At 40.5% G+C, this 24,663-nt stretch overlaps 1 protein-coding gene across 1 annotated transcript in view; it reads left to right on the forward strand.

Annotated features, from left to right (window-relative positions):
- Positions 1-19,029, forward strand: part of PTTG1IP2 (PTTG1IP family member 2) — an 82,494-nt gene extending 63,465 nt beyond the window's left edge. Inside the window, exons 4-9 of the mRNA XM_069587300.1 lie at positions 106-152; positions 6,764-6,857; positions 8,299-8,392; positions 11,590-11,651; positions 14,010-14,075; positions 18,748-19,029. Coding sequence (XP_069443401.1) covers positions 106-152; positions 6,764-6,857; positions 8,299-8,392; positions 11,590-11,651; positions 14,010-14,023 — 311 coding nt within the window. The 3' untranslated portion in view covers positions 14,024-14,075; positions 18,748-19,029. The remainder of the gene's footprint in view (positions 1-105; positions 153-6,763; positions 6,858-8,298; positions 8,393-11,589; positions 11,652-14,009; positions 14,076-18,747) is intronic.
- Positions 19,030-24,663: the final 5,634 nt, after the last annotated feature.

The raw sequence follows: 24,663 nt of genomic DNA on the forward strand, positions 1-24,663 counted from the left end.
ATGGATACATTTGCCATGAAACAGGAATGACTTAACAAAATGCATTTTATCTAAAATTGAGCAAATAAAAATATTTATATTTTTGTACTTAATTTTTTTTTTCAGAATGTACTGCAGCGGATAATTGTCAATCATGTATAAACAGAAAGAAAGTAAGTTAACTTTTATATGAAGAAATTGTCTTGGGAGTATTATAAAGGCATGTAATTTACAGTTGTAGTCTAAACGGTGTGCCAAACTTCATTTTACACAGTTCTTTAATAATAGGAATGACTGGTCACAGGTATTAAGATGTATTTCTGCATTTCACACCATTTCTTGAGAACCTAGAAATAAAGGAAAAGCTTAGTGTGAACATGTACTTACTTCTAGAAAATTATACTTCAAAAACAAAATGATTTTTTGTATGAAAAAATTATAATTCAATTTTAAATTTATTTAATTGGAGGCTAATTACTTTACAATATTATAGTGATTTTGCCGTACAGTGACATGAATCTGCCACAGGTGTGCATGTGTTCCTCATCCTGAACCCCCCTCCAGCCTTCCTCCCCATTCCATCTCTCAGAGTCATCCCAGTGCACCAGCCCCCGAGCACCCTGTATCATGCATCAAACCTGGACTGGCGATCTGTTTCACTTATGATAATATACACGTTTCAATGCCATTCTCCCAAATCATCCCACCCTCGCCCTCTCCCACAGAGTATAATTCAATTTTTAAAAAGAAAAGGAAAAACACACTCTTTAGTCTGATTCAAAGTCCATCTCCACTTGAGACAAGCTTGCCTTCCCCACATATTCCACAAAATCCCATGATGACAAATCTCACTCCCGGCACTGTGGAAGCCCATTCTTTTGTATACATAACTTTACTGGTGTATGTTTGGCTGTGCTGGGCCTCCGTGGCTGCCTGGGCTTCTCTTTGGCTGCGGAGGGCGCAGGCTACTGTCTCGTGGTGGCGCTCAGGCGCCACCCTATGCTGGCTTCTCCTGTTATGGAGAACAGGCTCCAGGGCACGGGGGCTCTCAACAGTTGCGGGACGTGGGCTCTGCGGAGCCCAGGATGCTGTGAGCGCTGGACTCTCGGGCTCAGCGGTTGTGGTGCAGGGGCTTAGTTGCTCTTAGGCATGTGGGATCTTCCTGGATCAGGGATCGAACCTGTGTTTCCTGCACAGGCAGGCAAATTCTTTACCACTGAACCACCAGGGAAGCCTGAAACCTGTTCTTTGATGGTTTGTTTGTTTTATTAATTGGAGGCTAATTACTTTACAATAGTGTAGTGGGTTTTGCCAAACATCAACATGAATCAGCCACCGACTCACTTGTGTTCCCCATCCAGAATCCCCTTCCCACCTCCCCCCCCCATCCCATCCCTTAGGGTCATCCCAGTGCACCAGCCCTGAGCACCCTGTCTCAATGCATAGAATCTGGACCCTCGATCCGCCTCACATATGATAATATACACATTTCAACGCTACCCTCTCAAGTCATCCCACCCTCTCCCTTTCCCACCCAGTCGTAAAGACTTTTCTTTACATCTGTGTCTCTTTTGCTGTCTCGCATACAGGGTCATCATTGCCATCTTTCTAAATTCCATATATATGCATTAGTATACTATATTGGTGCTTTTCTTTCTGGCTTACTTCACTCCGTATAATAGGCTCCAGTTTCATCCACCTCATCAGAACTAATTCAAATGCATTTGTTTTAATGGCTGAGTAATACTCCATTGTGTATATGTACCACAGCTTTCTTATCCATTCATCTGCTGATGGACATCTAGGTTGCTTCCATGTCCTGGCTATTATAAACAGTGCTGCAATGAACATTGAGGTACACGTGTCTCTTTCAATTCTGTCTTCCTCGGTGTGTATGCCCAGCAGTGGGATTGCTGGGTCATAAGGCAGTTCTATTTCCAGTTTTTTAAGGAATCTCCACACTGTTCTCCATAGTGGCTGTACTAGTTTGCATTCCCACCAACAGTGTGAGAGGGTTCATTTTTCTCCCCACCCCCTCCAGCAGTTGTTGATGAACCCTGTTCTTTATTCTACCATAGCTTCTGTATCTAAAGCCCTCCCTTTCTATATAAATTTTTACCTATTCTTCAAAACTCAGACAAATTCTCTGAAAGAAATCTTACGTAGTTAATCAACTATGAGTGAGTACTTTCTCTTACGAACTATCACATTTATTATCTGTTCCACTCCTTTCGAAATTATAATATTTTTCCACTTAGAGACATTTTTTAAAATAGAGTGGACATATTATATCTGCTAGTTAAACATTCAGCCTCTAGGAAACAGTGCTTTAGGGCTTCCTTGCTAGCCCCTAGTGGTAAAGAATCTGCCTGCCTACACAGGAGATACCCAGGTTCAATCCCTGATGCAGGACGATCCCACCTGCCACAGAGCAACTAACCCCCTGCGCCACAACTATTGAGCCTGTGCTCTGGAGCTTGGGAGCCACAATTACTGAGCCCATGTGCCCCAGAGACCGTGAAAAGTCACCACCTGAGCGCTGCAACTGGAGTAGCTGCCGTTCGCCAAAACTGGAGAAAGCCTGTGCAGCAATAAAGACCCAGTACAGTCAAAAGTAAATAAATGAATAAAACTATAGAAAACAACGCTATATACATCAGTGTAATCTAACCTCTATTATCTCTATCACTTGGCCTTAAATAATTAGTAAATACTCTTTATCCTCTCTATGTCCACTACTATAAAATCCCTCTTTGCACAATAAGTACCTTCCTTCTCTCTGCATTTTTTTCCATTTTAATGATATTATCCATCAGTCTAAAGTCTGTTAGCTGACTTCTCACTTGTCACTCTCTGAAGGGTCTCTGGTTGGCATGGCTTTGTGTTTATACAGGTCATCTTCCTTAGCTACAAGAAAAAAAAAGATTCTGTAATTTGTCTTCAATTATGCATTAGTAATTTAGAGAGGTTGAATATATTCTGTTCTTCTGAGTAATTTGAAATTCTGCTCTTTGAAGACTTTTTAGCCTCAGTTAAGGAATTAGATCTCTTTGTGGTAAGTGACAGACACCCAGCTCAAACTAATTTAATCAAAAGAGAATATATAGACTCACAAAACTGGTAAGTCCAGGGTGGCCTTGACTTCATGCACAGCTGAGTCTAAAAGGCTGTTATTCACATTTCCTCTCTTTCTTTTCATCTCCCAGCTCTGCCTCCCTCTGGATGTGCTCAGTCGCTTCAATCACGCCTGACTCTGCCACGCTATGGACTGTAGCCCGCCAGGCTCCTCTGTCCAAGGGATTCTCCAGGCAAGAATACTGGTTTGGGTTGCCATGCCCTCCTCCAGGGGATCTTCCCAACCCAGAAATTGAACCCAAGTCTCCTGTGTCTCCTGCGTTGCAGGCAGATTCTTTACCACTGAACCACTGACCTCATTGTGTTCTATGGTGAATGAACATTCCATAGAGCTGGGGAAGAGGCAGGCTCTTAGCAGATCTCTCCCCATGCCTAAACAATTCCGAGGAAGATTCTGATTGACCCTTCTTGTCTCTCCTGTCCGGTTTGGCACTAGTTACTGGGCCAGAGGAATGGGCTGCCCTGGCCGCCATCACCTGCATCCGGTGATTCCAAGAGGAAGAAAGTGGTGGAGCATAGCTGGCTGATTGCTGTAGCACCCCAGAAAGTTGGGGAAGAGGCCACAAAGGAAAGAGGGTGTGGTTACCCGAGGAAGAAGGGTGGTGAAGAAGTCAAGCCAGACAGACAGGAAACAAAGAAACTACCTTAGGCGCCTGTCTCATCCTTCGATCTTTAGGAGGCACATATTCTATGTTCCTCATCCCTACATTTAAAAAAATGCTCCTGGCAAAATAATGCATCTAGCCCTCGAGTAAAACTGTATTTATCTAGAATCATTGTCAGTTATTGCCTCCCCCCACCAGCTATAACTTTGGAATCTCAGGGAAATGTGCAGATATTCTGTGGAATTTCCCTGACCAGGCAGTAAGTTATTGATCATCCAGTCTGGCTGCTGCCCACACCCCCCAACCCCGACCCCCTGGCTCAACCTGCAAAGCAGCTCCCTCTTCCACTGTTCTCTAAGCTCCTATCAAAGAGAGGGGCAGGGGAGAAAGTCTATCCTGGGGGCTGTGCTGCCTTAGAAGCTCGTGTGCTGTGAACCTGGTGTCTGGGGCCAGGGCACCAGCCTGGTGCTGAGTGACCACAAGCTGCTCTCTGACAGGTTCAGGTTTTTCCTGGCAATTCATCTCTGTGCTGCGATTCATGGGGTTGCAAAGAGTTGGACACGACTGAGTGACTAAACCGAAAACCCTGGTAGAGCTTCCCTGGTGGCCCAGTGTTTAAGGATCTGCCTGACAATGCAGGAGACGTGGGTTTGATCCCTGGTCCAGGAAGATCCTGAATGCCGCAGGGGAAATAAGCCCTGGTGCTACAACTGCTAAGTGGCCCTGGAACCCGTGTATCACAACAAGAGAAGCCACCGCAATGAGAAACCCATGCACCACAATGAAGGCCCAGCACAGCCAAAAACAAAACAAAACAAAAAACCCCTGCTGGATGGCATGAACTTGATTCTTAGAAACTTCAAGATCTAGTAACCAAGGCCTGAAGTCTCCAGGGTGTAATCTTTGATTCTAGCCCTTGATTTTGAAGTTCCAGTCTTTAAGCAAAAGTCCAAGAGGACAGGACCCATTTAACCTAACTGATTTCAGTCTGTAACTTACCTTCACTTGACCTTTGATCCTGGTTAACACGAAACGAAAGCTGACCTGTGATGTATCTCTTGTTCTCAGGAAGTGTCTGAAAAGTGTTAGTTGTTCAGTTGTGTCCTACTCTTTGCGAGTCCATGGAGTGTAGCCCTCCAGGCTCCTCTGTCCATGGGATTTCCCAGGCAAGGATATTGGAGTGGGTTGCTATCTTAAGGAGTGACATTTTACATTGGAATGTACTGAGCGACTTCACTTTCACTTTTCACTTTCATGCATTGGAGAAGGAAATGGCAACCCACTCCAGTGTTCTTGCCTGGAGAATCCCAGGGATAGGGGAGCCTGGTGGGCTGCCGTCTATAGGGCCGCACAGAGTCGGGCACAACTGAAGCGACTTAGCAGTAGCAGTGCTGATATATCCTGCTGGTCTCAGGATATCCAGCAGGAGGAGATTGGGAGGGGTCTGGGAGCAGTCTCATAGGATTGGCTACCAGCAGAGAACCGAGTTGGTCACATTAGAACCTGAGCTTCCCTATTTACTAGATGTGTGCCTTCATGTGCGTTGCTGGGCTGCTCTGCGCCGCCTTCTGTTCCTCCATCAAGTGGACATAGCAGTCCATAGCTTAGAGGCTGTCGTGAGTGTGAAGTGAGTTAATACACATACAGGGCTCAGAACAGTGCCTGTCACATGGTAAGCCTTATGTAAGTGACAGCCATTTTTACCACTCTGCTGTCCTTTTTTTTTTTTTTTAACTCTTCTAGATTGTAGTCTTATCTCCCACCAGTGGTTGCCACCTTTATACCTTGCTTTTACTTCCTTCAACAAGGGACTTAGAATTCAGCTTTCCTATTTACGAATGATCATCAACCACCAGCGAACAAAAGGGGGAAGGGGGCAAGGCAAGGCTGGTATAAGCACCTCCAGGCCCATGTATAGTAGAAGCGGAGTCCCCAGAGGAAAGTGGGAGTGCTGCAGACGAGGGGAATAGGAAAGAGTGTGAGAGAGAGGGGCGAAAAAGCAGCCTACCTACGGAAATCCTTATTAATGCTCTGTGAGGGGAGGTCTTAGTGTTGGTTTACTAGGGGTTCCCAGGTGGCACAGTGGTAAAGAATCCACGTGCCAACACAAGAGACTCAGGTTCAATCTGTGGGTTGGGAAGATGCCCTGGAGGAGGAAATGGCACTCCAATATTCTTGCCTGGAGAGTCCCATGGACAGAGGAGCCTGGTGGGCTACAGTTCATGGGGTCAAAAGGAGTCGGACGTGACTGAGCACACTCACGCAGTTCTTTCACAGAGCCTGAGAAAATTCAGGGACATGTGATTCCTTGAGTGACTGCTGTTCAGCAGAATTATTAATACGAAGGAGTAAGGGACGCAGAGAAACTAAGGGACAAGAGCCAAGCAAAGATGTGATCTCTGCCAAAGCCTACGCTTGGCCTGAACCCTGGGAAGCCCTGGGGCAAAAGGTTATATGGCAGACTGGTGCCTGCCTTGAGGCAAGCAAACCCATCGTTCAGAACCCCGTATACCTGTCAGCTGGCGATGCACAGTGGCTCAGTGATGAAGAGTCCACCTGCCAGTGCAGGAGATACAGATGACCCGGTCTTGATCCCTGGGTCGGGAGGATCCCCTGGAGGAGAGCATGGCGACCCACTCCAGTGTTCTTGCCTGGAGAATCCCATGGACAGAAGAGCCTGGCGGGCTACAGTCCATGGGGTCGCAGAGAGTCAGACACGACTCAGCACACACGTGTGACAATACAGCATACTGTCAGTTACTGATGGAGGTGGAAGTAACCTCATAGGCCGGCTGGTACCCATCCATGAGGACATGCAAGAAAAAGGGCAGCTTGAGCCACTGCCTGCCACCACACACTGCAGCTGGGTTTGTGTGCACGGGCCTGGTAAAGCAGGTCTGAGCAAACCACCAGCAGCATCAACTACAAATAATAATAATAATAATAAGATGATGGCTGTTATAAATTGAATGCTTATCAAACTAGTACCAGAAACTTACTGAGATTGCAATTATTATACTTTTTTTTTTTCCTTCCAAACACAGTGTTTTTGGTGCAGTAAAGAAAAGGCTTGCAAAAAAATTTGTTTTCCAACTTCTGAGTGTCCTGCCAGTTGTTCATTTTGGTTAAACTGTCAAGGTGAGTTGTCCTTAGTTGAATTTTTATGTACTTTTTAATAACAGACTTGCAAACACTCGTGATTTGCTACAGTTGAAAAATTATTATATTGACTTTATTAAAATACAGCATATCTGTTCATTTCTGTTTCCCCTGATTGCTTCCAGCCAGCTTCCAAACTAGGTCAATCTTTATTCTGATTGGTGGGTGCCTCACCTTACCGATTGTTAAATAGTTCAAATTTCATCTCTAAAACACTCCTATATACAATGACTATAACCCAGTGAAAGGAGGGTTGTGTTCTTAAGTTGCTTTAGGAACTCCAGGAGTTTCTTATAAGCTAATCCTGGGGATGAGGACATACTGAGTTTGAGCCCAGTGGTGTTATTAGAATTTATATTTTCTCAGCTAATGTGTTCAATACTGAGAATTGCCAGTCAAAAAGAATGATTCCCTAGAACTAAACTCATCTCAATCATCAAAGAATCTTTAAATTATATCTGTAATATTGTATTTTGGTTTTTTTTTTAATTAAAGTGAAAGATTACAAATTTTTTTCACAAACCCATGTTTTCTTCAGATACCATCAGGTAAACTGAATTCATAATTGTTGGTTGCAAAGAGCTGATATGAGTGAGTGATACTTTGTGTATTTAGTATGAATGGGGAACCCCTAGGCTTCTACTTCATCTTCTGCCCTCTGGTTTCATTATACAGGTATACCAGGCTGATAAGTTAAATAGTATTGAGAGGAGATAAAGTTTCCAAGTGCTGGAGATCTGATTTCCCAGCAAATGTTAGTTGTCTTTTTTTTTTTTTTAGTTGTCTTTTTGATAAGGAACTCTTGAAACTCAAACAGTAAACCACCCCCCACTACCTACTATTTGTATTTGTACAGAAACAGTAGCCTGAAGGACCTTTTTTTTTTTTTTTCTGTTGAGATATTGCCTGGGAATGAGTTTAGAGATAAAATAAAGGGAAAAAAAAAAAAAACAAAAAAAGCTAGTGGCCTAATAGTTCACCAATTTAGAGATGAAAGTAGTGTTAGTCATTCAGTCGTGTCTGACTCTTTCTGACATGATGGACTGTAGCCTTCCAGCCTCCTCTGTCCATGGAATTCTCCAGGCAAGAATACTGGAGTGGGTTGCCATTCTCTTCTCCAGGGAATCTTCTCAACCCTGGGATCAAACCAGGTCTCCTGCATTGCAGGCAGATTCTTTACTGTCTGAGCCACCAGGAAGATAAAGAACATTTTTTAGCAACCCAGATTATTTTCAGATATTAATGACTATTGCGTTAAAGATGGTTTTATTGGAGTGTATAATGTATGTTACTGTATAATTTTTAATAATGACCTGTGAATTTGTATTTAAGAACCAGACTGCATGGTAGTAGAAATGATGAAACTATGAGAAATTAACCTTCTGTTGGCTTAAAATATAGTTCTTTTCATTCATTTCAGTTGACATATTTGGATTCCTGATGCTTCTACTCCTTGTAATCATGGTTATAGCCTTCATTTGTCAATTCTGCATTTATCAATATTACCTACAGAGGTATGTTCATTTTATCCTTAGTAAGAATGCACTTTGGGATAATATCAGTGAAGAGAATGAGCTAGTAATCAAGAAATGATTTACCTTTTTTATGTAATAAAAATAATACATGTATCCATATGATAAGGACACATCACTTTTTTGAAAAGTACAGAAAATTGTCAAATAAAAAGTTTAATTTTTCCACTCCCCACTCCACCTCTGACACCTCCTCTCCAAAAGTGATCCTGTTAGTATGATTCTATTTGTAGTTCTTCTTTTGGTTAACTCCAAGTCTTTGAAAAATATGGCTTTTTCTCTTTTTCATGATTATTGCCTTTAGATATTATCTATCTGCTCCCCATCATGAAAACTGAAAAATGTATCTTGCACGATCCATGTTTCTTTTTGTTTTTCACTGTTACATATTATTATTTTGCTATTTTAGAATCGTAACTATCCTTGTTCACTACTAGCTGTTAAGATGCCTAATATTTCTTCTGTTGGCTATCTCTTTCACTTTGAGTAATCTATTTAGCCCTCTATTTCTCTACCTGTCAATAGTTTTCCTATTAGTTAAGATCAGAAAATCTGGAAACCTGTTTCCTTCCATGTGTCTTCTTCTCTCTCTAGCTCCTAAATTCAGTAAGCTCTCTCACTCATTTGACTTTTCTCAGTGTATAATATTTGCATTCTGTTCTGTAACTTTATTTATATCTTGAAATACTTACTCTATAATTTGAATCTAAATTTTTTTTCTATTAAAAAGAATAAAACATATTATGATTGTGTAAATAATGTTTAGAAAAGAACTGAAGTGGAAATAGGAAAGGTAATTCTTTGTCACAAACATGTATTGCTTAACAAAGAATTACCTAGTGTTCCGACCAAACAGTCTCTTTCTTTACTCTCCATTTCTCAAAATCATGATACATTTCAGCTTGTTTCATGTTTACATTGTAACTTATACAGCTTTTGGATTTCCTGGAGTTTTAGCTACCTTCATTATTTCTTGACAAAAAGGACACAGGACACATGTATCTTTATTCTTAACACTGTGATTACTCATTTAGTATTTGGTAAAATATATTCATTTTCTTCTTATAAATATTCTTTAAAAGTACTCTGACTTCCTGTTATACTTTACAAAAATTAGTTTCTTTTCACTGCTCTATTGAGTTAGAAGAACTTTTTGGATCCCATATCTTCCCTTTTTTAGAATTCATTCTTTTTTTCTTTTGCTGGAGTGTATTTTCAAGTAACTTTTTCAAAAGGAGTTCACAAAAGGTATGGAAAATATTTTCATAGTCCATACACTTTGAGAAGCTTTTCTCCATTCTCCTTCAAGCCAACACAATATTACTTTCTTCCTTCAGTTTGTGTGCCTTTTTCAAGAAGAACCCATAGACAAGATAGAAAGATCCATTGATAAGGCAAAGGCACATTAATAGGCCCATCTGTAAGTAAAATGTACCTGTATGAAAAAATAAGTGTTAGCCAAATGTTCTGTTCGCTTACTTAAGACCATTAATTTTTCTAGGACTTGGTATTTTTCTGGCTATGAGACTTTTTATCCTCTTCTTATTAACGTGTAAGGATAAAAGAAACAGTGAGATAGAAGATAATTCCTTATTCTTTACATCTCATTATAAAAATATACCTGGAAGGAAGAACCAAAAAGTGTACATTACATGTGTGGCAAGAGGCTATAACAAACATGTTGCTCTTTAAAAAAAATACCTATATTTTCCCCTAGGGCCCTGGTCTTTCATAAGTGTCATCACTTTTTTGCATAGTTGCTTATCAGTAAAGTGGCTAATTATTCCCACAAGAGAATAGGGGCCCGAGGAAATGTCCATCACTGAAGCTTCTGTAGTTTGAATGGAAAGTTCTGAAACCTCTGCAAATATGGGCCAACAACTGCCCTCATTCTGGTTTTGCACTGCTACTCACGTGCTATCTATCTCTTCTTTTTTTGTTTTCATTTAGAGATCTGTTGTTGTGCAGTGGCTAAGTCGTGTCTGACTCTTTGTGACCCCATGGACTGCAGCACACCAGACTTTCCTGTGGTTCACCATCTCCCAGAGCTTGCTCAAACTCAGGTCCATTGAGTCGGTGATGCCATCCAACCATCTCATCCTCTGTCATCCCCTTCTGCTCTTGTCCTCAATCTTTCCCAGCTTTAGGGTCTTTACCAGTGAGTTGGCTCTTTGCAGCAGGTGACCAAAGTATTAGAGTTTCTGTTTTAGCATCAATCCTTCTAATGCATATTCAGGGTTGGTTTCCTTTAGGACCGACTGGTTTGATTTCCTTTCTGACCAAGGGACTCTCAAGAGCCTTCTCCAGCACTGCACTTCGAAAGCATCACTCTTTGGTGCTCAGTCTTCTTGATGGTCTAACTTTCACATCCGTACATGACTACTGGAAAAACAACAGCTTTAACTACACAGACCTTTGTCAGCAAAGTGATATCTCTGCTTTTTAACACACTGTCTAGATTTGTCTTAGCTTTTCTTCCAAGCATCTTTTAATTTTGGAAATCTTATTAATTCCATGAGAACTGCATCCTGTTAGGGAAATTTGTGTTAAGGACTTATTGTGCTTCATAATACAAAGATTCTTCTTGGGTTCCAGAAACAACCATATTTCAATTAAAAAAATGAATGAGTAATGGGGCATTAAAATATTGATTATTATATCTGATCTAATGGTCTTATTATCTAGCAGATATGCTTCTAAGTTAAAGGACTTTTAAAATTTCCAAATGTCAGATAAAATAAATGTTTAACTATTCATCTACTCAAAGCCTCCTTGACTCTCATCTATTTCAGTAAATATTTACTGAGTATGTATTATGCCTTATGTAATGTGGTTGTCACTAGGGACATAATTATAGCAAGAAAAGATAAATCCTTGCCTTCCCATAGTTTACATCCTACTGAGAGAAGATGTGGAGAAGTAAATTAGCAGTTGTTAATTCTATTGCTAACTTACTGAAATTTTAAATGACATTTCATTTATTTTAATTTTATTACCATATCCTTAATCAAACACTTTAAGTCTCCTGATGGATAAATATAAGGAGGATTTAATATGTGATAAAGCAGTGGTAATAGAACATTATATAAATGTAATCTAATGAAATAAAATAACTCCAATGATAAATTTATTTTCAAAATAAGCCTTACTAATTCTAAATTTACCACCCTTTTGAATAGAACTCAAGTCTATATTGGTGGAAGACCACACGCAGTTTACATTCCTCATGGGGGTGATCCTGGCAAGTATTTTAATTTATTTGATGAGATGCCCATACTCTTTCAGTAACTCACAATTAGAATTCTTCCCCTTACTTATTCCAGGCATCAAAATTAAAGTATGAGTACTAAATACTGTTCTCATTTCTAAAACATATTCTTGTAACCTCAATAGCTAATCTAAGATGGGTAAAAACTATCATATTGATAGAGAAGACTAAAATTTCCAGTCAGGGTTGGATATTAATAGCTTTCCCAGTTCCGCCTACTCCCAATCCACAAAAAGAACTCAACAAAAAATTAACTTTGCTTTAAGAAATCCTTGAAGACTTTTCCCAAAACAATTTGCCTTACTTAGTCGACTGACCCTCTCTCTACTTTTTTTCAGCTTGATTCTTTAAGACTTCCCTTTCTTACAAGATTCCTCCTTACCCAGAACTCAAATCTTTGCTTCCTTCAACTAAACATGGACAGCTCTGGGTAGGTTCTCACACGCTTACACCCATGCTTGGACCTTGGAAAGTGAAAGTCGCTCAGTCATGTCCGAGTCTTTGCGACCCCATCAACTGTCCATGGAATTCTCCAGGCCAGAATACTGTGGGTAGCCTTTCCCTTCTCCGGGGGATCTTCCCAACCCAAGGATTGAACCCAGGTCTCCTGCATTGCAGGCAGATTCTTTACCAGCTGAGCCACAAGGGAAGCTCAAGAATACTGGAGTGGGTAGCCTATCCTTTCTCCAGGGGATCTTCACGACCCAGGAATCAAACCAGGGTCTCCCGCATTGCAGGCGGATTCTTTACCAACTGAGCTATCAGGGAAGCCCAACTAAAGTCAGAACCATAGTACCCTTGTTCACCTGGATGACTGAACCATAAAATATTGACTGATGAAAGGGTACTGCAAGGTCCTTCATAATTTCCATTAAAAATAATGTCAGAGGATATCCAGCTTATTGTGCTGTTTTGGGCCTCTGGGACATGATACTATATCTGAATGAGAAGCAAGGTAAAATTTGTATGTTTAAGGATCAGCTGTCAAGCATGTATTGACTCCATTGCTAACCCCTAGCTCCTGTTACATAGAAATTGTTTTGATGGTAACAGGATCATGAACTATTTGGAAAAGCTATTTAAGAGAGTAGCATTAAAACATCTACATGTAAATGTATATGTAAAACAGATAGCCAGTGAAAATGTACTGTATGATGCAGGGAGCTCAAAGCTGGTGCTCTGTGACAACCTAGAGGGGTGGGATGGCGGGTGGGAGGCGGGAGGGAGGTTTAAGAAGGAGGGGATATATGTATGCCTATGGCTGATTCATCTTGATATATGGCAGAAACCAGCACAATATTGTAAAGCAATTATCCTCCAGTTAAAAATAAATTAAAAAAAAAAAAAAGCTGTTTAAGGAGAGGAGCTGAAGTGCTGCTTCCTAGCATTGAAATCAATTACTGCTGCTTCCTAGCACTGAAGTCAAACCAGAGGACTGCAGAGAACGATGCGGCATTTCAACTTGTGCCCGTCCACGTTCAATTCCATAGCAAACTGGGCCAGGAGAAATGCTTTGAAAAGAGCACAGGGTTATATGTATGTGGCTGAGTTGCTTTGCTATGCACCTAAAACTATCACATTGTTAACTGGCAATACTCCAATATAAAATAAAAGGTTGGTATTTTTTTTTTTTACAAAAGAGCACAAGGTTGGATATTTAGTCATTTTAGGTAGAAACAGTTACGTATTCACATTTTGAGAACAGTTAGTTACAGGAGATTCATTGTAGGAATATAATGTAATCAAATTCACAAAGCAGCTTTACTTTTACTCAGAAGAAACTTCTCAGGCTTAAGGGACTGCCTATATTAAAAGGGTGAGTAAAGAAAACGAGACTCGTCAAAAGGAATTCATTGAGCATCCACAGGCTTTCTGTCATCAGAGACAAGTTGTCTTGTGGTCACCACCAAATATTTGGCCTTTTTCTCTTTATTTGACTCACACCCAATTTGATAATACCTTATGTCATTTCAGCCTTAAATATTAAAATAGCAGTTGGGTGGCTCAGCAGTAAATAATCCGCCTGCATTGCAGGAGATGTGGGTTTGATCCCTGGGTCGGGAAGATCCCCTGGAGGAGGAAATGGCAACCCCCTCCAGTAATCTTGCCTGGAGAGTTCCATGGACAGAGGAGCCTGGTGGGCTATAGTCTGCGGGGTCACAGAGTTGGATACAACGTTATGACTAAACAACAATATAAAAATCTCAGAATAGAAATCATATGATATTCACAGATATTTTATGTTTAGCATTTTTTTGAAAATTAGGTAAGTCATTATTGGCTTTGCTTAGGAAGACTTTGAAAAGGTAAATTGATTATCTTTTCTCACAGTATATAATGAATAGATAACTGAAAAGCTGGATTGCCCAGATAGAGAAGAAGGAAGTTTCTTCAACGGTAAGCTTTCAAATTATATTGCATGAATTTTCTGCATGACTTCCCTCCCTTCTGTAATGAAGCTTTTCAGAAATGTAATCAGAGTGGTTCAGAAAGTAAATGGAAATAAAATCTGTGAAATGTAAAGTGATTTTCAGTGCCTGAAACATGAACCAGAAAATGGAGCTATAACAACTCCAAAGTCAGGCTCCCTGAGTTGAAATCTGGGCTTTATTTACTAAGTATGTCATACTAGACCACTAACTTGACCTGTCTATGTCTTAGTTTACTTATTCATTAATACTCTCTAGTAACAGTGACTAAATTAGTCATTTTGTCTGAAGACAAAATGAGATTTTTACCAGCAAAATTCTTAGAATTTCCCTCATGCTCAGTAAGCCCTTAACAAATGTTTCTAGGGAAGTCACAGAATCTCAGCCCTTGGAGGCAAATAAAGGTCACCCTGCTCAGCTCCTGCTCCAGTGCTGGGACCCTCTTGCCAATACCTCTGGCATGTTGGATGGTGAACAGCTGGATTTAAACAATTAGTAATTTGGCTTTGTGTGGTGTGTGTGCATATACGTTGTGTGCACACACAGGTGCTTGACTTTCAACAGGATAAACACACAGGCATACTTTTATTGCTACCTCCTACATCCAGCCTCCGTGTACAGAGAAAGGGAGTCCCTACCTAGAGGCGTGCTGCTCCGTAACTCGATGACTCTGCAGTTGTCAGTGCAGGTGAATAAGGAAGGAGGGAAAAGAGAATGCAGGTAACTCCCAGAAGCCTGAAGGCCCCCTAGAAGCCAGAATGGTCTCCAGGAGGAAAATTAGAGTTTAAAAGACCGATGACATCTGGATGACCACCTGTCATCCAACCCATTTTGAAAGTAAAAGGGGCAGTGTTAACAAGTATACTGGGAGGACAGGTGTAAACCAGGAGTCTCGTGTGCAAGTGAGAATGTGCAGCCGTGCTGGTGGATACCCACCGTTGTGAGGGACACGTGTACGTCTGTTTGCTGTGGGAGGGGCTGGGCATCTTTACAAACTTTAAAAAAGGAAACCTGACAATATCTGTCAAAACCTGTTTTGAGTTACTCTGACTTGGTGATTCTGTTATTAGTTAATGGAGATTTTTCCTCTTATGAATCACCAAAATTATATGTATTAGTTGAATCATTTGAAATTTCTAGATTTGTCCATTTGTGACATATTAAAGGAGCAATTGCATATAGTTTAATAAAATGACCAGGAGTTGATTTTGGTGTTGTGGGGTCTGAAACTTATGGAATTTGGAGACCTTCCTAAAAATTGTTTTTGTATCATCCTTTTCTTAATTTTACAAAAATGTTTGACTCTGATAACACATATTCCCAGGATCGTGAAAGGCCTAGGGCAACTGAAGGCTCCTAAAGCTTATGCTCTACCACACACATATTTTATTTAATGTTTTAAAAAATAGGACACAGTTCTTGTCCAGGCTTGAATAAGAATAGAACTGACATATAATACATTTGGGAATATAAATTAGTACAAGAGTTCTAAAAATCAGTTTGCTAATATGAATCAAGAACCTTAATCCTTTTTACTCTTTAAATCCCAAAAATGTCACTTTTGGGAATTTATCCTGTGAAAATAATCTGAAATAGCTTCATTTTTTAACATTTAGCTCTATGATCCATTTGGAATTAGGCGTAATATATGATGTGAGATCCAGTTCCAGGTTTGTCTTTTTCCAAATGGCTATCCAACACAATTTATTTTAAAAGTCCATGTTTACATCAGTGATGAGATGGAACCTTTTTCATATATTAAATTTCCATACATATTTGAGTATACTTTTGTATATCTATTGACTGCCATTGGTTTGTCTGGCTATTCATTCCCTAACACCTTAATTAATTATGGAGGATATGTAAATTATTTTAATATCTGGAGATGGTATTAAACTTCTTCCCACCTCACATAACTCTTTTTGTTTCCATTTTTTTCTTAATTTTAAGTTCAAGTATAATAAAGATAAGTTGTTTATTCTAACTAGCACCAATGCTGAAAATTTCAAAAAGTTAAACATTTGGTGTCTGGGAAAGATAGTCTTTCTCGAACTTCAGAGGTTCTACATGTAAAGTAACTCATGATTTTACAGTAATTTCCTCTTGATTTGTTTCAAGTTGGTTGTCCTTTCCTGTCCTGTCTTTCTTCCTCCTTTTTTCCTCTTCTTTCTTTTTCTGCTTGCTCTCTTTTCTTTTTCGTCCAACCTTCATTTCTTCTTTTCAGAGCAGACTTACCAAAGAAAAATTTGATGATATTAGTATATCTTTTAAATTTAGGTCTTCTTATGCTGCCTTGCTGTTTACCTTTTGTAGCAGAGCAGTTTATTTTGAATAAAATGCTATTGCAGAGGGAAAATGTTGTTTCAGAAGAGCTTTTACTATGCATTTGACCATATAATCATCATAGAAAGACTTTCAAATGCATAATGTAAAAATTACAATTTTAATGCTTTTTGATTAGATACTATGTTAAAAATGAAACAGTTGAAACATTTAAAAAATAGACATGATATTCCAGCCCCAAAGTGTCTTCTATAAGGCAATATTTTGAAATCTTAAAATAAGACATAAAAATATACTAGCACAAATTATAGAACTACTTTTCAATTCTTGTTCATGTCTAACCAGTAAATTTGAAGAAAAGGTAATGAATTCTATTGAGAGGAAAAGAATTGACCCAGGATTGTGAGCAAACAGGACTTTTGAGCAGAGAGGAATAAAGAGCTAGAAAGACTGAGATTCAAGGAAGCCTTTGATGAGAATGAAATGAGAGAAAGAGTATTAGAAGAGGGAGCTATCTTAAATTGGGATATAGGTTCCAAGGCAGAGTTTTTCCTGTAAGAATTTATTGGAGAATGCTCTTAGGAATAACTCATGTGCGGGAGAGAGAAAAGGAGACTCGGGAAGGGGAAAAAGAGTCATAGAATCACAGTAGAGACCTCAGGCAATTTTACGTTCTGGGACCTGGTAGGCTCTCTAATTGAGACAAAGGGGCCCAAACCTCTGTATCAACTGTCATTAAATGTGGAACGTTCTTCAAAAGGAGACTTAACTTTGATTGGGGCAGCTCCCTTTGACTGAGGGCAATTACCAAAGACAGCCTGGCCGCTGGAGGAATGGGTACCCTGTTCTGGAAAGGGAGGTCCAGCCATCTACCACAGCAGCTGTCATTGATTTGGGGGGAATATTGAGATTAGCAGTGCTGGGAAGACAGGATTTGAAATGTTGTTGTTGTTCAGTCACTAAGTCATGTCCAACTCTTTGCAACCCCATGGACTGCAGCATGCCAGGCTCCTCTGTCCTCCACTATCTTCTGGAGTTTGCTCAAATTCATGTCCTTTGAGCCAGTGATACTCTCTAACCATTTCATCCTCTGTGGCCCCCTTTTTGCCTTCATCCTTTCCCAGTATCAGGATCTTTTTCAATGAGTCAGCTTTTCACATCAGGTGGCCAAAGTATTGGAGCTTCAGCATTAGTCCTTCCAGTGAAACATTCAGGGTTGATTTCCTTTAGGATTGACTGGTTTGACTTCCTTGCTGTCCAAGGGACTCTCAAGAGTTCTATTACTCTTTTAAAAAAGCACACTCCTCCATTTCAACTTTTACGTTTTCTTTACAACCCAAAGGAATATTAACATTTCTTTCAGTTATATCTTTCCATTATTATTATTGTGATTGCCCTTATGCAGAGATTGGGCCACATGTGACTATATTTAAATAAATTTTGGAATAGAATTAATTGTGATACCGAGAAGGGAAAAATATGTAAACAGAAGATGGTAGATTTACTAGGAAAAGAAGGCAATTGAAAAATGGTTGTTTTGAAGAAGTAGAAATAAAAGCAGATCGAATGGGACAGAGAGTGGAGTTGTAGGTTTGTCACCAGGGATTAAAATGTCTTCTAGGACACTAAGAGATGGAACAATTTAGGAATTAACAAACTTTTTCCATAAAGGGCCAGATAGCAAATACTTTAGGCTTTTGGCGTTTCCTGGTCTACTCAACTTCGCTATCATTCTGCTAAATCAGCCATAGACAATATATAATTGAATGTATGTAACTGTGTTCCAATAACATTTTATTTGCAAGAAAACAAGAGGGCCAGGTTTGGTTTGCCAGCCACAGTTTATGGATTTCTGGTTTAGATGATGAAAAAGACCATTGCCTATCTTATTACATTGACTTGTAACAAATATTTTCAAAGATTCCAAATAAAATTGACAAAAGAAGACACAAAAGAAAAGCCCAAATAGGGTAGCCATTATGTAACTAATAATCCCGTCAATTTTGTTACATGGTTAATATTGTATACATAGGCTTTCGTTTCATGATTTATTAATTTTTCATCTTCCATTTTTATATTCTTACTTCTAAATACTGAGTTCCTAAGATGGAAGCAAAAATTAATCCAGTCAATATATGCCACCCTGATAAATTCAGACAGATTTTGGCAAAGACATCTTAAAAAGTAGCCAGTCTCATAAGAAATGTAGCAGTAATCCAAAAGTAATAGATTAGACTTCTGAAATATACATGTGATAGGTGTCTTTCCGCTTAATTTGTGTGATTCTTGACAAATCTTTTACCTTCTGTTCTTTATTATTCAACTGTCCAATAAAAACACCTTTGATACTTTTCCAGAGTTTTGAAATCTACATGACAAATGTTAAACTCCTTTGAAAAGGATGTTCAATGCCTTTTTGGAATAAGGCAGTATTTTCCACATTCAAGTTGCTGCCTGGCCAAATCCACAAACAGGAATTTTATTAAAGAAAGTCTTCGTTGGATTGTAGGTGAGATGAGATGACCCTAATCATTGCGACTGTACAACCAATAGGAATTTACTCCAAACTTTCACTTATTCTTATAAATTGGGTCCTCAAATAATAAAAAGGGAGAATAAAAAGAGATGCCTTTATGTCACTTCTGTTTTTTTGTTTTTTTTTTTTTCCCTTGGGTAAACATATGCTGTTGAATTATCTGTCAAGCATGCCAGAGCCTCATGAGCAAATTTGGGACTGAAAATCATGGAGGTAGATTTAACTTTCTGTTTCTCCTGGTAGAAGAGAGCAGAGGGTGAGTGGCAGACAGCAATAGCTTTGTTAACCTGACTCTGTAGATGAGATGATTATTGCCCGGAATGCAAACTTCTGGTTGGCTGTAAGAAAATGCCTTTTTCTCATTTCACTCACCAGCTTTCTCTCCCCATTTAAATGGTAATTATACATTTATAATGCATGGCAAATATGTCCAGTTTTCCTCAGAATCCTCTAGAAGCTCTGGAAACTAGTACTTTCATAATGAAGGTTACTATAACTCCACTCTTTTGGAGTGATTCTTTGCTTGGGAAGATCTTGGTTCTATTCATTTTCTTCTACCTTCACTTACTTGCCTGTTGTTTCCCCCCGCAAACCAGTAGGATATTTCCAATCAAATAGTGAACGCTAGCAAAAGGGAGTAATGATATTCAAGTCATGTAACGTAATATCTTCTAAGTATCTTTTAATTAGCTTGGAAGTTGTTGCATATTAACTGGGTGTTATTGCTTTCCCATAAATAAGTCAGACTAATTTCCAGAAAAATCACCCCCCCTCCAAGTTTTTCCTTTTCAACATGGTATTCTTAGAAACTCTTAACTAAATCTAGTGGTTGACTCTGATCCTGAATCTTTCCTTTCCCCCTTCTTCTCTCTGTTCTTGGCATTTATTTAGTTCAAGATCTATGTTGGTATTCATGTCAGTGCCTATTGTTTGGACTTCCCTGGTGGCTCAGACGCTAAAGCATCTGTCTACAATGCAGGAGACCTGGGTTCAATTCCTGGGTTGGGAAGATTCCCTGGAGAAAGAAATGGCAACCCACTCCAGTACTCTTGCCTTCAGTTCAGTTCAGTCGCTCAGTTGTGTCCGACTCTTTGCGACCCCATGAACTGCAGCACGCCAGTCCTCCCTGTCCATCACCATCTCCCAGAGTTCACTCAAACTCATGTCCATTGAGTCAGTGATGCCATCCAGCCATCCCATCCTCAGTCGTCCCCTTTTCCTCCTGCCCCCAATCCCTCCCAGCATCAGAGTCTTTTCCAATGAGTCAACTCTTCACATGAGGTGGCCAAAGTACTGGAGTTTCAGCTTTAGCATCATTCCTTCCAAAGAAATTCCAGGGTTGATCTCCTTTAGAATGGACTGGTTGGATCTCCTTGCAGTCCCAGGGACTCTCAAGAGTCTTCTCCAACACCACACTTCAAAAGCACCAATTCTTCGGCACTCAGCTTTCTTCAAAGTTCAACTCTCATATGCATACGTGACCACTGGAAAAACCATAGCCTTGACTAGACAGACCTTTGTTGGCAAAGTAATGTCTCTGCTTTTGAATATGCTATCTAGGTTGGTCATAACTTTCCTTCCAAGGAGTAAGCGTCTTTTAATTTCATGGCTGCAATCACCATCTGCAGTGATTTTGGAGCCCCCCAAAATAAAGTCTGACACTGTTTCTACTGTTTCCCCATCTATTTCCCATGAAGTGATGGGACCAGATGCCATGATCTTCATTTTCTGAATGTTGAGCTTTAAGCCAACTTTTTCACTTTCCTCTTTCATTTTCATCAAGAGGCTTTTTAGTTCCTCTTCACTTTCTGCCATAAGGGTGGTGTCATCTGCATATCTGAGGTTATTGATATTTCTCCCGTTAGTATTTTATCTTGACCTTCCAAATAACTGGAATATAATAGAAACACAGCACAAGCTAATGACCTGGTGAAATTAATGATGCCAAGCCCTAAGTGTAAGTCCCTCAACAGATTCATGACCTAGTATTTACTTACTATTTTTTCTATCAATATAAGTGTATATAGTGATACTTTCTGTCAAAAAGGTGTCTAAATCATTTTATATCAATAACTTTTTCTGACATCAAGGTCACTTTTATGTAAATTTCTATCAAATTCTTTAGGGAAAAAGTATTTTTCTGCCAAGTTATTTATAATACGCAGGATTAATAGTTGATATATAAAGATAAAAGTTCATAAAATATAATGCAGGGATTAACTTTTTTCTATTCAATATAAATGTATATAGTGATGCTTTCTGTCAAAAGGGTGTCTAAATGAAATAGAACAACCTAAATGAGACTCTGTGAGGAATCTTTAAAAATCAGTGAAGGCAGTAACATTTTTCTAAAAGGGCCCTCCTAAAATGTGACAAGGCTTTTGGGGAGATGGGAGAGTTCAGGGGTCAGATTTACGAGATGTGTCTGGAATTAATTCACTGTAAGATCTCAAGTAAACTGCGAATATCTCTGAGCCTTGATTTCTTGCTGCATATAGGAATAATGGGCTTCCCCAGTGACTCAGCAGTAAAGAATCTGCCTGTAACGCAGGAGACACAGGCTCAGTCCCTGGGTTGGGAAGATCTCCTGAGGGAGCACATGGCAAACCCACTCCAGTATTCTTGCCTGGAGAGTCCAATGGACAGAGGAGCCTGACGGGCTGCAGTCCATGGGGTCACAGAGTCAGACACGACTGAAGCGATTGGGCACGGCACATCAGTTCAGTTCCGTTGCTCGGTCGTGTCCAACTCTTTGTGACCCCATGGACTGCAGCCCGCCAGGCTTCCCTGTCCATCACCAGGTCCCGGAGCTTGCTCAAACTCATGTCCATCGAGTCGGTGATGCCATCCAACCATCTCATCCTCGGTCATCCCCTTCTCATCCTGCCCTCAATCTTTCCCAGCATCAGGGTCTTTTCAAATGAGTCAGTTCTTCGCATCAGGTGGCCAAAGTATTGGAATTTCAGCTTCAGCATCAGTCCTTCCAAATAATATTCAGGACTGATTTCCTTTAGGATAAGAATAATAACTACTTTGCAAGGAAATTGAGGGAAAATGTAGGAGAAGCTCTTAGAATATAATATACAGTCAGTAAGTGGTAGCTCCTGGCCAAGGGAAGGAGCCTGGCAAGATACTGCCACGAAGTAGAGTCTAGTCCCGGAACCAGCAAGACCCTAGGTTCTCTTCTCGGCCCAGCACTTTCGGGCTGTTTGCTCGCATGCTCAGTCATGTCTGACTCTTTGCAACTCTTTGGACTGTAGCTTACCAGGCTCTTCTCTCCATGGGATTTTCAGGCAGGAATACTGGAGTGGGTTGCCATTTCGTCCTCCAGGGGATCTTCCTGACCCAGGGATCAAACCCACATCTCCTATCTCCTCGGTCTCCTGCACTGAAGGCAGATTCTTTACCTGCTGAGCCACTGGAGAAGCTTTTTGAGCTGTTTAATGCTAAGCAAATTATTTATTTTTTGGTGTTCACTTTGGTCTTTATTATAGATTTTACTATAGAGTAATAAAAATTGGATAATTAGAGAGACTGATTATAAAGATTTTAATATATAATTAAAAACCCAACATGAATCAGCCATAGGTAAAAACCGAATTAAATGATGAAATATTATTGGTAGTAACTAAAAAAAATTCTAACACCCAAATGTTTACAGTGTGTGATTTGCAGTGGTGGGATTCAGAACAATTTTACTTTTTTACATTTTCTAAATTTCTTTAAAAAATATTTACTGTTTCATAATAAAAAAATAAAGTATACTTCAAAAATTATAATAAAACTCTCATAAATTTAAATTTATGAATTTTAAAGTTGAATCAGACTTTTGCTTGCTTGTTAAGCAAATTATTTAAATACTAAGTCATTCTACAGGAAAGGGGAATAGCAATACTAAAAATGTTGTTGCGAGAAGTAAGTTTTGTAGTGCCTGGCATATAGTAGATACTCAATAAATGGTTCTGTTATTGCCTATTATGTCCCTGTAGGTCTGTAGGTGCTGTAGAAACATATGGAAGAAACTTACAGGTTAACCTTTAGACACTTAAAATCTTTTGAGGAGGACAAGGTCTTAAGATATATAAGTTTAGATAGTACAAATAGTATAGTCAAGTTCCACAACAGGGGTCCATAGGTGCCCCGGAGTTGAGTTAAAGTCTAGATAGCTCATATTTGTAGGGGTCAAGGAGAAGGCAGTGGCACCCCACTCCAGTACTCTTGCCTGGAAAATCCCATGGCTGGAGGAGCCTGGTAGGCTGCAGTCCATGGGGTCGCTAACGACTAACCGACTTCACTTTCACTTTTCACTTGCATGCATTGGAGAGGGAAATGGCACCCCTCTCCAGTGTTCTTGCCTGGAGAATCCCAGGGACAGGGGAGCCCGGTGGGCTGCAGTCTATGGGGCCGCACAGAGTCGGACACGACTGACGCGACTGAGCAGCAGCAGCCGCAGTAAGCCCTTCACGGCAACAATCATGGCAGCTCAGTTGAGTTTGAAGCGTGGACAGGCAGAGATTAGAGCTGCTAGGGGATGGAGTTTGGGGGAAAGAAAGCAGAAGGATCGATGAACGCCATGAAGGTGGAAAAGCACAGTTCTACAGGAATAAACTAGTAAGCCAATTCTGTTTCTTTAATGCATAAGGAACAGGGAAGGGGCGTGATTAACCGCTGATGGTTGCTGGGCACTCGTTGCCTGACCCTGCCCTGAGGGCTGTGATTCACTAAATCCTCACAACAGCCCCATGAGAAAAGTCTTAGTGCTAGCTCCGCTGAATGTGTAAGGGAAAAGAACCTTAATAGTGCCTATACGGACACGACTGAGCGACTTTTCGCTTTCCTGCATTGGAGAAGGAAATGGCAACCCACTCCAGGGTCCTTGCCTGGAGAATCCCAGGGACGGGGGAGCCTGGTGGGCTGCCGTCTATGGGGCCACACAGAGTCGGACACGACTGAAGCGGCTTAGCAGCAGCAGCAGCAGTGCCTATACGTGAAACAGAACATGGTGCCCCTTCTTCTGAGCCTGCAGAAGCCCTGTTCTGAGGCATAGCTTGGTGAGCGGTGGGCTGCACGTTTACCCCTGCTCACTCCTCACCTGCGGTCACTCAGGACACCTCAGCCTCTACGAGTGCATGCAGCAGTCCCACGTAGTGTCTCAAAGCTGGGCGCGCTGGCTCTAGGGTCTGAGCTTGTAATCATGATACTATGTAATGAGAAAGGCATCTGGTCCTTTTTCCTGGAGAACCTTGAAACCCCCACTTAGGAATTTGAGCTTCATTTTTAAAGTAAAAGGAGATGCTGACTTTATTTGGAAGAAATGTAGAAGCACGCTTTGGCAAAGGTGAAGAATAGCAATCACATTTGTAAGGAAATGTATCTTGATAGTATCATTGAGGGGAGAAGGACAGGAGATGGGATGAATGGATGGTTTAGAGAGGGGAGATGGAGGCAGGAAGACAATTTAGGAGAGTGCCAGTCATTCAAGTGGGCGCAGCTGACAGCATGAAATTGGGAGGAGACTTGAATGACGTTTTAGATTAGAATTCACAAACCTTCTTGATCATTTCAGGCTTCCCTGGTGGCCCAGATGGTAAAGAATCCACCTGCAATGCAGGAGACCTGTTTTTAATCCCTGGGTTGGGAAGATTCCCTGGAGAAGGGAATGGCTACCCACTCCAGGATTCCTGCCTGGCAAATTCCATGGACAGAGGGGCCTGGTGGGCTACAGTCCTTGGGGTGA

The sequence above is a fragment of the Ovis canadensis genome, chromosome 4, assembly GCF_042477335.2.
Source record: "Ovis canadensis isolate MfBH-ARS-UI-01 breed Bighorn chromosome 4, ARS-UI_OviCan_v2, whole genome shotgun sequence".
Classification (NCBI taxonomy): Eukaryota; Metazoa; Chordata; class Mammalia; order Artiodactyla; family Bovidae; genus Ovis; species Ovis canadensis.